The sequence below is a fragment of the Myotis nattereri genome, assembly GCF_964212035.1.
Source record: "Myotis nattereri genome assembly, chromosome: 4".
NCBI classification, from domain to species: Eukaryota; Metazoa; Chordata; class Mammalia; order Chiroptera; family Vespertilionidae; genus Myotis; species Myotis nattereri.
The window spans coordinates 83,529,570-83,545,079 of NC_138079.1; the positions used below are offsets into that span (position 1 = coordinate 83,529,570).

At 45.3% G+C, this 15,510-nt stretch overlaps 1 protein-coding gene across 1 annotated transcript in view; it reads right to left on the reverse strand.

The window, feature by feature from the left end:
• Nucleotides 1–3,449: 3,449 nt before the first annotated feature.
• LOC308517641 (general transcription factor II-I repeat domain-containing protein 2) overlaps nt 3,450–15,510 on the reverse strand; it is a 46,144-nt gene continuing 34,083 nt past the window's right edge. Inside the window, exons 11-16 of the mRNA XM_081088868.1 lie at nt 12,249–12,326; nt 11,032–11,115; nt 10,332–10,515; nt 9,713–9,741; nt 3,839–5,473; nt 3,450–3,625 (exon numbers count right to left, since the gene is read on the reverse strand). Of these exons, the coding sequence (XP_080944994.1) occupies nt 3,870–5,473; nt 9,713–9,741; nt 10,332–10,515; nt 11,032–11,115; nt 12,249–12,326 (1,979 nt within the window). The 3' untranslated portion in view covers nt 3,450–3,625; nt 3,839–3,869. The remainder of the gene's footprint in view (nt 3,626–3,838; nt 5,474–9,712; nt 9,742–10,331; nt 10,516–11,031; nt 11,116–12,248; nt 12,327–15,510) is intronic.

The window sequence follows — 15,510 nt, forward strand, 5'->3', positions numbered from 1 at the left end:
AGAGAGAGAGAAACATCGATTGGTTGCCTCTTGCATGTGCTCTAACCTGGGCAGGGATCAAACCTGCAACCCAGGTACATGCCTTTGACCGGGAATCAAATCCATGACCCTTTGGTTTGAGGGCGATGCTGTAACCACTGACAACATCAGCCAGAGCAGTTTCTTTTTCTTTTTTTTTTTTTTAAGGTAAAGTCCTTTCCCCCACATTTTCCTGTATTTCTGGTTCCCTCAAGTTGGTGTTGTGCTGGCCCCACAGCCACCTACCGTGTGGAGGACCCGGTGGTGGGTGTGCCCGATCAGGAGGGCAACCCCGCAGGTCTCTGCCGTCACAGGAAAGCTGACTACAGCTGCCAGTGGGGCATGAGGTAGGCGCCAGGTCTGAGCTAGCCCGCACTGTCTGTGCAGCCAGTTTTCTGGAGTCCAAGCATAGTGCCGAGCTCTTCACACTGCGTCTAGTTCTGAGAACAACTCCGTCAGGTAGGTACTTTATCGGTGAGGAAACCAAGGCTCAGAAAATGTGGGTGATTTGTTTACGGTAATTGGGCAAGTAGGTGGCAGAGGTGGGAGGTGGAGCCAGGCTTTCCTTTTGCTGATTCCAAAGCCCCACGGGACTCTGCAGAGCTCATGATCTGTGCGTCAGTCCTGGTGGGCGGTGCTGTGGTTGAGGGACGCCCAGAGGAGGGAGTGTGCTGTGGGACAACTTCCAGAGCCCCCCCTCCCCGCAGCCCCCCCTTCCGTTTCCTGGGTTGGAGGAGTAAGCAGCTCTTTCCTCTGCCCACCCTGGATGGGAATACAGGGTTCCTTCACCCCGAGAACTCACAGGCACCCACCAGTTCCAGGCCCCAGCTCCTGTGCTGGGCCCTTCCCTCTCTCTGTGACCACAGCACTCCAAAGTGTTCCCATCTATAGACACCGCCTCGCCAGGACTGCTGAAACTAGCCCACTCCTTCAGTCATTTCCCCAGCATGTGAGTGACGGGTGGTCAAGCCACCCTGGTCCCTACACACACTGCGGAGTAAAGAAGGAATCCAGGGGCCTCAGGAGTTGATTCAGAGCACCCCATGAATGGTTCAGTCAACAGAAGGCAGGCTGTCCCTTCCTGTCACCGATGGGCTAGCCCCAGGGAGCCACACACAAGCAGATGAGCTGAGGCTGCACACCAGGTCAGGCACGGTGGCCACTTAGAAAAGGAAAAACAAACAACAAACAACCCCATGGACTTTGGAGTCACACGGACCTGGGTTTGAATCCTGAAGACTCCTCTACTGGATGTGTGGCCTGGGCAGGCCACTCACCCACTCGGGGCCTCAGCTGCCTGTCCATAAATCGAGGAGGCTGAGCTTTTCCTGCCGGCCATCCTGCGTTGTTTGAAGACCATCTAAGATCCCAAATCTCAGATAGTCTGTGACCACTATCAGTTAGGTCTCAGGCAAGCCTGGTTGATGCAGGGCCGCAGCTCTGATATCCGGGGTCCACACCTGCTCAGGTGCACCAGGAGCTGGTCCCCCACCCCTCTGTAAACCAGTCCATCCTGGACCTCTTCCCCAGGAAGTGAGCCTCTGAGCTAGCGGGACCCAGCTGTGCCTGCAGCCAACCTTCCAGGGACAGGAGCTACCGGCCTGGGTCATTTCCCTGGTGTCTGAGGACAAGCATCAGGCTCCAGCAGGCTGGGTGCCTTGAGCAGGCCACCACCTGGAGGCCGGTCTCCCCCTCCTGCAGCCTCCCTTCACTCGTATTGAAGCCTTCTCTCCATTGCTTCCTGAGGGGGGCACCAGGGCAGGATCCTCGGCCTTTTTGCATTCTAGTCAGATTAAGTCCTCCAACCTGGAAAGTACTCACAGTTTTGGGTCCCTAATTCCAATGATGAATAGAGACTAAGAAAACAGGTATATATGTGCTCTCAAATGACAACCCTCCAGGGGAAATATGCTAAAAAGAGGACATCTTGGTCCTAGCTGGTTTGGCTCAGTGGATAGAGTATCGGCCTTCGAACTGAAGGGTCCCAGGTTCGATTCTGGTCCAGGTCATGTGCCGGGTTGTGGGCTTGATCCCCGGTGGGGGGCGTGCAGGAGGCAGTCGATCAATGATTCTCATTATTGATGTTTCTATCTCTCTCTCCCTCTCCCTTCCTCTCTGAAATCAATAAAAATATGTTTAAGAAACAACAACAAAAAACACATTACTCTTTAAAAAAAATGAGGACATCTTGGGTCAACTGACAAAATTGGAGTATGAATGGTAAATTGGGTGAAAGTATTGCATCAATGTTCGGTTAACGGGAGTTGGTAACTAAAGCCTGGTAATGTTAAGAGAATATCCCTACTCTTAGAAAATGCTCCATAAAGTATGTAGGGGTAAATGATGTGTACAACTTGCCCTCAAATAGTTCAGAAAGAAATTATATATGTTTACATACATGTTATATACTCATTCATTTATACACTTATAGATAATGTTGTACACACATGAAAGAGAGAGGGAGAGAAAGCAAACAAATAATAAAACATGGGGTAAAATGTTGCAATATGAGAATCTGGCTAAAAGGCATATAAATGTTCTTCATACTATTTTCATTTCTGCAACTTTTCTATAAATTTGAATTATTTCAAAATTGTGAAGAGCGGCTACAGTGTTTGGACAGGTTCAAGCCTCGGACTAATGAGAGGGCACAGTCCTCTCATGGCCACGTACAAGTCCCTCCCAGCACAATTATAGCCAACAGCTGTAGTTGTAAGCTTGAACCTACGGTCCGAACACATGGCCCCACGGGTCTGAGTGATGTGGGTTTGATAGAGTTCAGCTGCATGTAGTTGAGTAGGATCAAAACCCACGAGAATGTGGTAGACATCTTGACCACGCCCTCACTTTACCTTGTGGAATCTGGCTATAAAATAAAGACATGGCTTGTAGTCCGTGGTGTTCTCTCCATCAGAGAGGGCAGTGTCCCACTCAGACCCAGCTTTATTCTCTTGTCTGTCTTTTCTAAATCCTTCACCGCCCCCACTCAGGGTCACCCTTGGCCGTGCTGGCGCAGCACACAAAATAACGTTGAAAAAAGAGACAACCTCCAAACCTCAATTATTATTTTTTTTTTTTTGCCTTTTCAAGGCAAATGTTATTTGTTTCGGGGTTTTCCATTTTAAACCCTCACTTTCTGGGTTCATGTGGAGGCAGAGGCTGATAACACAGTAATACTACATCTCCAACCAACTCTGCTTAAACTTGGAATCATGTTAGGTCACAAGGGACATCACTCAAAAGGGGTGTGTGTGTGTGATAAATGTGTGTGCATACATGCCCCTCAATGAACACACACATCTGTCTTCCTCCCTCTGGTCTCTGCTGACTGATTTAAACCTGGAGATGCCAGCTCCAATGCCTACAGGGGTCAAGCAAGTACCATGTGAATGAGTGACAAGGGCCAGGCATAAGAAAAGTCAACTAGAAATACAAGAAAACTTTCTCGATTTTTACTGGACTATAGTGAAGCCAAAAATGTCATAAAAACAGGTATGAGACTGCAAATCAAATTTGTGAGTCATAGTGAAAAAAACAGAAACGTTTAGTAACTCATTTCCCCGTCTCAAAATCCCTTGGGTCTAGACCAGTGGTCGGCAAACTGCAGCTCGCGAGTCACATGCGGCTCTTTGGCCCCTTGAGTGTGGCTCTTCCACAAAATACCGACTTCTGCGCATGGGCCACGAAGTTTCAATCGCACTGTACATGCGCACCCGCACGTGGTATTTTGTGGAAGAGCCACACTCAAGGGGCCAAAGAGCCGCATGTGGCTCGCGAGCCGCAGTTTGCCGACCACTGGTCTAGAGGACTCTAGTCTTACAGCCCATGGGGCATTGCCAGGAGCATGCTCTTCATGTCGAGATGTGGAGGACGGAGTCCCACTGGGAGTCCTTCAACTCCGAGCAGTATTTCGTTTTGCTCAGTTTCATAATGGAAAACAGCTGCTCACAAATGTAAGTGCTCCCGAACATGGAGAGAATCTTTGCACAGTGGCTCTTGTATCTCGGGTAGCTGCTCCAGAGGTGCTTGTAGAACTCGGGGACCCCCACCTTGTCGTACTTGGTTTTCAGCACCATGTTGCACTGCAGCTCAATCACCTCCATCTGCAGGGCCTCATGGATGCTCTCAACCTTCACGGAGAACGGGGAGCTGAACAGGGTCAGTTCGCTCTCGTAGAGTTTGAAGTCGGACAATCTTTTCTGGAATTCGGTCTTTAACTCCACAATTTTGGGAATGTAGTTCAGGCTGTCACTTTCATTTCTGGAAACTGATTTCAGGGTGGGAAAGTGGGCCAGATTATTCCTTGCCAAATGAGTTTCCCAAAGGCACAGTTTTGCCAGAAACGCCCGAATCAAGTCGTACATTTGCGTAACGATTTGCGAGTGGCCTTGGAGAGAGAGGCTCAAAGTGTTCAGATGCATTGTCATGTCGACCAAGAAGGCCAAGTCTCTGACCCAGTCTTGAGAGCTCAGCTGAGGCAGGGGCTTCCCTCTGGATGACATGAAGGAATCAATTTCTTCCAACGATTCAAAAAACCTCTTCAGTACCAGCCCACGACTGAGCCACTTAATCTCCGTGTAGTAGAGGAGGCTGCCATACTGGCAGTCCAGTTCATAGAGCAAAGTTGTGAACTCGCTGTGGTTCAGGCCACGGGAGCATATCCAGTTCACGGAGTTCACTACCACGTTCATGACGTGGTCCATCTTTAACCGTTGAGCGCAGAGCGATTCCGGGTGAATAATGCAGCAAACGGACTTCAGGTCCGAGCCCTTGCAAACCGTGGCCACCTTGGACTTCAGCTTTGTCACCAGCCCATTGTTCGCGTCAACCATGGCAGGGGTGCCCGTGGAGGCCACGCTCACTAATTTCGACCAGTCGATATTAAACTTCTTAAGACTTTTCTCAACACGCAAAAATACTTCATTTCCAGATTTTGTGCCTGTCATGGGCACTGTATCCAAAAGTTCTTCCGACACATCAAAATTCTCATCGACACCACGGATGAATATGGCCAACTGGGTGATGTTATTAATGTCTGTGATCTCATCGATCGCAATCGAGTAGGCCACAAATGATCTGATTTTTTCACGTAACTTCTCCCATAAGTTCCCAGTCACATCTTCTGCAGCCTGCATGGCAGCGTTGTCGTTGGGACTCGCATTTGCAAACAATTCTTTTTGCTCAGGACACACAGTTCCTGATGACCCTAAGAGGTACTTTCTGAGGCCTTTTTTTAACTCATGAAGCTTCTCATCGCGCATCTTCTCCGTGTACTGGTCATAGTGCTTACTGTGGTTGGTCTGATAATGGCGTCGGAGGTTGTATTCTTTGGACACAGACATGCTCTGTTTGCATATTAAGCACGTAGGAATATTCTGCACTTCCACGAAGAAATACGCTCTCTCCCACTTTTCTTGAAATACACGGCCCTCAAGGTCTATCTTTCTTTTTCCCACTTTTGATAAAGACATAGAGAATAAAGAAATAAAGAAATAGTTCACTTTTCTTTTAACTCTGCTATGACAAAAGCAGCAGCAAAAGCATGATGATAAGCGGAAGAGAGAAAGTGGGTAGGGGGTGTGGTTAACTGGAGAGTAACCCGCCCCTGCAGCCAGGATCGGTGGACACTCAGCCCCAGCAAAGGGCTGCCAGAGGGAAATGGGCCTCTGAGGCCAGACCGGCAGATTTCTAAAGAAAACCTGGAAATTGGTTTTCAGGAAAAAGTCCCAGGCTTTTTAATAGTGGCCAGATTACCATTTTTAAAAGGTACCAGTATATGAGCCAAACAAAAGACATCCTGGTCAAGTTCAGCAAGCAGCTCTGTTTGCCACATCTGGTCTAAAGAAGAATGGTTTGAAAGTACATTTGCATTGAACATATTTTTTCTTTTGATTCTCAAGAGAACTTTATAGTCAGAGAAGGGAACAAGCACAGAAGGTGTATGAGTCACCTGCTGAGCGTCACAAAAGACACAGGTGATGGCCAGAGGACCACACAGAACTTAACTTGTGTTAAACTGAAAGAACCTGGCCATGATGCAGGTACGCTTTACTTCGAAAGAACACAGACATGAAAACTCACTTTTGGTAGACTTTCATAGCAAATTAAATGCTTGAACTTTACATCAAATTAATATATATATATATATATAGACAGAAAGTCAATTTAGTGGTTGGTATGCCTGGGCCTGGGGGTGGGAACGGGAAATGACCGGAAATCGGTAGGAGGAATGCCTGGGGGGCAATGGAAATGTTCTTCTATCAGACTGTGGTGATAGCTGCACAACTCCCTTTACAGTATTTACTAAAAATCAATCACTGAATTGTGTACACTCTCCACGCGTGAATTTCCTGGCATGTGAATTGTGCCTCGAAAAAGCTATTACAAATGTAAACATCATTTAGCAACCAGATGAGTTTAGGACTAATAACTGAGCATTTCGAAAGAATACTTTAAGTGAGGAGGTTCCCTAGGGATTCAAGCTCTTGAGAACATCTCTACACCTCCTGCCTCACTCACCCTACAGGATAGTAGCTTGCTTGTAAGACTCTAGGGGAGACATTAAAAATATTTAACCAGCAGAGTGCCCGGGGCATTGCTCAGTCAGAACAGATGTCACTTTCAGCACTGGTGGGGGGGCTTGGAGGGTTCTGGGAGCACTGCTGTGCCAGGTGGTACCACTTTTAGTTCTGAACTGTGGGAGTTGGGGGGGTAGGGGCCTCAGGGAGTGGGGCTGGGGTGGCCAGGAATCACTGTCTACCAACTGAGATGGACTAGTTCAGTACAGTGGTGCCTTGACTTACGAGTTTAATTTGTTCCGTGACGGAGCTCGTAACTCAAATTACTCGTATGTCAAATCAATTTTCACCATTACAATGAATTGAAATGCCATTAATCCGTTCCGGACACCCAAAAAACACCGAAATTGTTTTGTTAAATGTTTTTAAATAAGAAAAATGTATTTAAAAATAACGAATATTGTATAAAAACACAATACTGAACAATAGAATGTAGTGCAATAAACTTGTTTTATTAAGTTTAATGTACAGCATTTACCTTGGAGATCAAATGACTAAAAGATGCTGATGGAGTTGGAGGAGAAAGGCTGAACTGAAAGACTGAATAACTGAATCTTATTTGCTGATTTTTGCCCTTTTCGCCTCGCTTTCATCTCTTTCATCTACAGGAGTTTCCGATAAAAATCTGTCCAATGAGATCTGTTTCATCCTCCCTTTCAGAATATTTCTGAAATGAGTTAGGCAAGTGTCATTAAATAGCTCCATCGCACGCCCAGTTGCAATTTTTTCTAGGTGTTTCTTTTGAATAAAGTCTGAAAGTTTCTCCCACACTCCCAACATCTCCTTTATCTCACTTACAGAGATAACCTCCTCCTCCTCCTCCATGTCATCTATTTCCTGCAAAACCTCCGTGTGCTGCTGCGTCAGTAGCTCCTTTAGCTCCTGCGTCGTCAGTTCCTCGGAGTGCTCCTCGATGAGCTCGTTGATGTCACCTTCATCCACGTCCAGGCCCATGGACTTGCCGAGGGATACAATCTCCTCCACCACTGCCGCTGCGGGTTCGAGTCTTTCGAAATCCGTTTCAGACACTACCTCCGGCCACAGCTTCTTCCACGCAGAAGTCAGGGTCCTCTTTGTAACACCCTGCCAGGCCATATCGATAATTCTGAGGCATGTCACGATGTTATAGTGGTCCTTCCAGAACTCTCGAAGGGTAAGGTTTGTGCTCTCTGTCACCTCAAAGCAGTGGCGGAACAGGTGCTTGGTGAAGAGCTTCTTGAAATCAGAAATCACCTGCTGTTCCATTGGCTGCAGGATAGGGGTGATGTTAGGTGGAAGGTAGAGCACCTTTATAAACTTGAACTCTTCGAGGATGTCATCTTCAAGGTTAGGTGGGTGGGCAGGTGCATTGTCCAGGACAAGAAGCGCTTGCAGGGGTAGGTTATTTTCCTGGAGATATTTCTTAACGCCAGGACCAAAGACCAAATTCACCCACTCCACAAAGATCTGCCTGGTGACCCACGCCCTCGGGTTTGCCCTCCACATAACCTGCAGTTTTTCTTTCAGAATCTGATGTGACTTAAAGGCTCTGGGGTTTTCCGAATGATAAACGAGCAGCGGCTTAATCTTGCAGTCGCCGCTTGCATTGGCACACAGTGCGAGGGTTAGCCTATCCTTCATGGGTTTGTGGCCGGGCAGCCTCTTCTCTTCTGCCGTTATATAAGTTCTCCTTGGCATCCTCTTCCAGAAGAGTCCTGTCTCGTCACAGTTGAAGACTTGCTGGGGGATGTATCCTTCTGCTGCTATAATTTCAGCAAACGTTTTGAGGTGATCCTCACCTGCCTTTATATCCGCGCTCACTGCCTCACCATGTCTGACAACGGAGTGAATGCCGGTCCTCTTTTTAAAATTTTCGAACCAGCCCCGACTGGCTTTAAACGGCTCGCCCGGTGCCTCGTCCACTGAAGTGCCTGGGGTCTGCTGCAGCAAATCAGCGTAAATAGCTCGTGCCTTCTCGCAGATTACAGCCTTCGTCACGGTCTCTCCTGCGAGCTGCTTCTCCGTTAACCACACCATTAGCAGCTTCTCCATATTTTCATGGGTAGATGTCCGCTGTTTAGAAATTATTTTAATGCCCTTGGCTGGAGTTGTAGCCTGTATCGACTCCTTCTGCTTCAGTATGGTGCAGATCGTAGAAGTGCTGCGCTCGTACTGCTTCGCCAAGTCGATTACACGCACACCTTGGTCATGTTTTGCGATAATTTCTTTCTTTAATTCAATGCACATCATCCGCTTCTTCTTCTCAGCGCTGTCTTTCGCACTTACTTTCTTCAGATCCATGGTTGAAAAACCGAAGTTTTGCAAAATAACTGCAAGCACAAATGCGAGCACAACACTGACGCTTCAACTAAGAGCTAACCGCTTAAAGTGAATGAGAGACCTGTGATGCTGGGCTGATGTTGTGGCGTTCACTGTGACGTTCGCTGTGCCAACTAGCAGTGGGGTATCTGAAGCTGGCTCGTAACCCGAATTTTAGCTCGCAACTCAAAGCAAAAAATCGGCTGAGAGACGGCTCGTATCTTGAAAAACTCGTTAGTCGGGACACTCGTAAGTCAAGGCACCACTGTATTATGATATGAGCCCCAACCATAAAGGGCTCACGTATCACACACAGTCTGCTGTGCAGCAAGGTCCATCAAACTCATGTGTGAGAAAAAAATGCCTAAGGCCCTGGCTGGTTTGGCTCAGTGGATAGAGTGTCGGCCTGCAGGCTGAAGGGTCTCGGGTTCGATTCTGGTCAAGGGCACATACCTCAGTTGCAGGCTCCTCCTTGGCCTGGGCCCTGGTCAGGGCTCAGGCAGGAGGCAACCAATAGATGTGTTTCTCTCACATCAATGTTTCTCTCTTTTTTTCCCTTTCTCTTCCACTCTCTCTAAAAATCAATGGAAAAATATCCTTGTGTGAGGATTAAAAAAAAAAAAAAAAAAAGCCCGGCTAAGAAAATTCAAGGAACAGAATTAAGAGACTTTGCAACAAGCAGGAAAAAGAAAATGCGTATAAAGAGCAGCATGCTTTGCGCTAAGGTTTAAGAAGCAAGGACCCCATCGTCAGTTCCCACCAAGACACTTTCCGCTTCACAGCGGCTACTGGAATGATATCATCTCCCGAATACTCACCATTGTTAAACTCGAGGCCTGGAAGTGGTCTGAAGAGAAAGAGATATTGGTGAATGCAACAGTGTTCATTTTTTCTCTCCTGTCTATTTAGTTCTATTTGACAAACTTTTGTGAGTGTCAGCTCTATGCTACTGCAGTGAGATATAAAACTGAGACAGCTGCCCATGATCACCAAGAAACAGGAACAGGGCCCTGGCCGAGTACCAAAGGGTTGTGGGTTCCATTCCCGGTCAAGGGCATGTACTGGGGTTGCAGGTTTGATCCCCGGCCCCTGCTCGGGGTGCTTGCAGGAGGCAACCCAACAATGTGTCTCTCTTATATCAATGTTTCTCTCTCTGTCTCCTCCTTCCTTCCTCCCTTCCATTCTCTCTAAAGACCAATGGAAAATATATCCTTGGATGAGGATTAAAAATAACAGTAACAAAAGAAACAGGGACACACAGCTCAGAGAAGCAGAATATGATAAAATGAGTTGAGAGGCAGCAGGGCACAGCAGTTGACTACAGGGACCCATCGCCCACCTCCTGGGGGTAAAAGTCCCTACCCCGCCCTCATCTACTGCAGGCAAGTTACTGTCTGCAGATGAGTTCTCATGACCGAGAGGGGAACTCGCACTTACCTGATGACTGTGAATTTGATAAATTCTGCAGCATCCAAGATCCTCCTCAGGGAGCTGATTTCCAGGTAGCCGGGGGCTTTGAACACCACCCCGGGGGGCATGCCGTCGATGACCACGCAGCCAGGGTTGAATGTGATCTTTCTGTAGGGAACTTTCACGGGGAAATCCACTCCAATGGCTTCCCCTGTGATGAGACAAACAGCAAAATTAATTGCATTCATCATTTACTTAATGCAAACTATGCTTTATCATTAAGATTTAAAAAGCATTCACATCAAGTGACAAGAATGGTGATGAGCCATTATTATTTTAATTTCCAGGAGTACTGTGATGTAAGAATAATCTTACTGATTCTGAAATTGCTAGTGGGTAGTATAGCAGACTCAGTTTCTCAATCCATCGAATAGGGATTATCATAGTATCTACTGAAAAAGGTTTTTGTGAAGATTAGATATTTAATCACGTGTTCAGCATCAAAAACAATGCTCAGCAATGGTAAGAACTCAGTAAATCAAAGATAGCTATTATTATTATTATTATTTTAATTAGTGTTTCTATGTAAAAGCTTTTCAGTAAAAATACACATTCATTTTGATTATAGCTCCTTCACAGAAAGATCAGTTTCTCAGATAAAGTATTCAATTAAAAAGAACTATTTCAAATATATAAATTTTGGATATGTAACAATATAAAAACTTACCAAATTTTCGACTAAAGAGGTCATTAACTTGTTCTCTTAGTTGTTTTATCTTTTCCATGCTTGATAACCTCTCCTTCTCATTATCTAAAAGAATTAAACAAACAAACAAACGAGGATTTATCATGTATTTGCCCCCAAGAAAGCTGTTAGAAGAAATGCTTGTTAGCATATGAAAAAGCACTTTAAGTGGCTTATCATTCAGTTTAGTTTTGGCAAAAATTAAGCATCTTGGAAATTTGTAAATGGAAGCCATTACATTACAAAGTTATATTTTCCAAACTATAACTCCATATAAACATACTACATATTACTCTCAGGGACATTTTCAATATTATGAAAGACAAGGATGTCCACTTTCACCACTACTCTTCAACATTATAACAGAAATCCTAGCCAAAGCAATATGACATGTAAAAGGAATAAAATGTATTAAAATTAGTAGGGAATATTTTTCAATACTTAAAGTTTTTATTCTATTTAATAAAATTTAAATAGAATATTTAAATAAATATTTTGAATAAATAAAGCAACAACATGGTTCAAAATTCAAGAGATATAAACTAGTACATAGTGAATGTCTCTCTTCCATCCTCATCTCAGTTCTCAGTTTCCTTCTCTGGAGGAACAATGCAATTAGCTTCTGTTGTAGCTTTCCAGATATCTTTTACATACACTTACTCAGAAAAGGAGATTACTTGATGGGCAGCAAAAGAAAATTTCACTTCTGTGGCCAAATCCTATTCAATCGTAGCTAGTGTTTGGAGTTATCTGCTTTGAGGTGTATTTTCCCATTAATGCCAGGGCATGGCTGGGAGAACAATTATTTGATTAACAATGTTTGATACAGGCAAGATATTCAGTGAGTGGGGATGTGCAGCATATTCTATATTCCTGAATTGTCATCCCATAATTAATAGGATGAACTAAGGAAACAACAACAACAACACAACTCCAAGAGACTAATTCATGTCAGGAAATGTTTAAAATATAACAAAATAAAAAGTCTATAATAAAAGCATAATATGCTAATTAGACCGGACATCCTTCTGGACGACCTTCTGGATGAATCTGGAGCTGCGAGGAAAGCCCGGGTCCCAGGTGCCAGAGGAAAGCCGGTGACAGCAGCCAGGGGAAGAAAGGCCTATTCTTGCACAAATTTCGTGCATGGGGCCTCTAGTATAATATAAATTATGATGAAGCCAGATAAACTTCCATACCTGGAATTGTCACCTGTACGATGTTAAGATCTTCAACACCTGCTGCAGAACTTGTAGTATTGGATGGATTTGTGTTTCCTTAAAACAGAATTGAAATTTAGAACTTACAGAAAATTAGGCCAATTCTCCTCTAAAAATGTGCCATTACTCAGAAGTCCAGAATGAATTTTTTAAAACCTTGAGAACATTTAGCTGCAGGAAAACAAGATGGCTTGGCATCAAATGATATTTGAGTCTCTGCAGTTTAATGGTCAAAAGGGGATTTTGACTATTAAACTGCAGATTTTATTTTATTTTATTTTTATTTTTTTAATATATTTTATTGATTTTTTACAGAGAGGAAGGGAGAGGGATAGAGAGTTAGAAACATCAATGAGAGAGAAACATCGATCAGCTGCCTCCTGCACACCCCCTACTGGGAATGTGCCCGCAACCCAGGTACATGCCCTTGACTGGAATCGAACCTGGGACCCTTCAGTCCGCAGGTGGACGCTCTATCCACGGAGCCAAACCGGTTAGGGCTAAACTGCAGATTTTAAAAGAAGGGTGTTTAAAGGTATATTACCTCTGTTGTTATTCTCAGTTTAAAAGGGGGAAAAGAAATAAGACATATAAGTGTGTCCAGGAGGACATTTAAGTAGTAGACGGGCATCCTACGAAAAGTGATTTAACAGAGTCACAGAAACGCTCAACAAGGGCTGAGAGTAAAAGCAGAGTTGATGTTATCATGTTTGTGGTCAAATGATAAATACAACGTTCACTTAAATTCTAGGTGAGAAATATAAATGAGCCTGTCTAGTCCTATCCCAGGAACTCAAAGCTCAGTTCACGTGTTGTGTGAATGATCACTCGGGAGTTTGAGATTATGCGTCTGAAGAGCAAGACTTCAGACAGACACAAGGAGCCACAGAGGCAGCAAAGTACAGGTGAGTCAGCACCAACCCATCCTTACAAATGGAGTGTTGTGCTGGGGCTAACGCTATGGGCCAGGAGACACTTTGGCAGGGCCTCGGTGCCTGCCGAGTCTGTCCTTTGGGTGTGTCATTTGTTGAGGTGTTTGGGTGATGCTCCAGTGTGGTGTGAAGCTGGCCACCAGGTGCTGGTTCTGGGGCCTCTTAGGAGGGATTTGGGGTGCAGGCCAGGTTCAGTCACTGCCTATGTCCTGCCCGGGGCCCCTTGGTATGAGCTTCAGTGATCTGCAGATGGCTGTCACTTCTGCTGTGCGTGGAAGTGCCCGGAGAGGCTGGCTGCAGCTCGTCCAGGCTTAGGGCTGCTTAGCGAGCGGTAGAGTGCATGGTGAGGCCAGATGCTGCTTGTATGGGGTGTGTGAACCTTTTAGAGACTTCAGTAAAGCCCGCAGTATGAGCCAAGACGGGCCGTTTGTATGGAAAAGCCAGTGAAAGCAGCTTGGGTGGGCCTGCAAGTTGGGTAGGGTGGGGTCTCAGGGAATCAACAGGGCAGGGTGAAGGGTGTTAGCCAAGTCGATGGGGACTCAGATGTGGCACTTGCCTGAGCCTGCAGGCTGTGGTAGGAGGGAGGGCTCAACAAAGGAGCAACGGTGTCTCCCGGCACGTTTGTCTGGGAGAAGTGTCCCTCTAGCCCTTGCCCTGAAACCAGACAATTCAGTTTCTTCCCATATGTCCCTGGCACCTTTTCAGCTGCTGCCCCAGCACAGGGGCTTAGGGTAAGCGAGTCCCAGTAAGTCTGTGCGTAGGCCCTTTAGGAGGAGCCCCTGGGACTCCAGCAGCCTCCGTCTCACTCAGCCACAATCTCCACTGGCCAGAAGCTACGGGACTTCTCTTCCCAGCACTGGAACCCTGGGCTGGGACCCCTCGCTCCTCATGGGGGACCTCTGAAGCCAAGAAATCCCTCCAGATTTTAAACTGTCACACATAGGTGTGGGACCAGCCGTCTGCCTGTCCGCCCCTCCTACCAGTCTCAGTGTGGCTTCTTCTACATGTCCTTAGTTATGGGGCTTCTGTTCAGCTACACTTCAGGAGGTTCGCAATGATGGCTGTTCTGTAGTTTAGTTGTAATTTTGATGTGGTCCTGGGAGGAGGTGAGCACGGCATTTTCTTACTCCACTACTTTGACTATATTAATTTTTCTAAACAAAATTGAGATCCCACTGTAAACTGTGGTTTCTTTTTGTCCCTCTCTGTTTTGGGTATAACGTGTCTTGAGCCAGACAAGCGTGTTTCTCCCTGAGCTTACTGGGAGCATTTTTCCAAATGGGTCACCACGATCCATTCTCTACCTGCTGGACACTGAAATGGCACCACGTTTTCTCTGTTATAAATAATGACGAGAGGTTTCCTCCCCATAAAATAAACAACTTAATGAAACCATTTTTAGAATTCAAAAAAGTGAAGTATGATGGAATTATCAAATTAGGATGGGAATATTCATTCAATCTCAAAATTCCCCTAATCATGGGAAAACCAGTTCAGACGCTGTGATATTTCAAGGTAAGTAATATCTCTAAGTAAAAAAGGACTCACTCAGAAAAAAAAAAAAAAACAACTTCAAGGGTATAAATGTTTATTTTAAAAGTATAATCTGTATAGTTTATACACTATGGTCCAAGTACTACTGTCTCCTTGTTAAATCATTTCGGATTGGAAAAATGATAAAATTGCAATTTTATACTTCCGATTTTACTAATTCAAAATCCCATCTGTTCAGATAAGTGACATTTTATTAAATGCCAGGATAGAATGATATAATTTATTTATAGACATAAAATAAAAGAACTCATATTAAAAGGACACTATGGATCAGCTCACATTTCAGCATCAGAGCTAAAAATATTTTTAGCAGATTACTAAATGAAGCACAATAAAAAAAAAAAGTATATTATTTTAATTCAATGGGCTGAAAATCCACAAACTCCAGAATAAATGGTCTCATTTCTATGAAAAATAAAAAATATTTTAATGATAAAGAATATCCTTAGAATATGTTTGTAGAAAAAGAGAACCAAGATGGCGGCATAGGTTAACGCCGGAGTTTGCTGCTTTGAACAACTACTTCAAAAGTGAAACTAAAAGACGGAACGGACATCACCCAGAACCACTGGAACGCTGGCTGAGTGGAAGTCCTACAACTAGGAGGAAAGAGAAACGCATACGGACACTCAGAGGAGGCGCAGTGCTGAAGTCAAATTCTGAGGTGCGGAGTGTGAGGAGCGGGCTGGCGGGGGAGGGCGCGGTTGGCGTTTTCAATCGGGAGGGAGTCGCAGACTCTGAGCTCCAGATCCGGG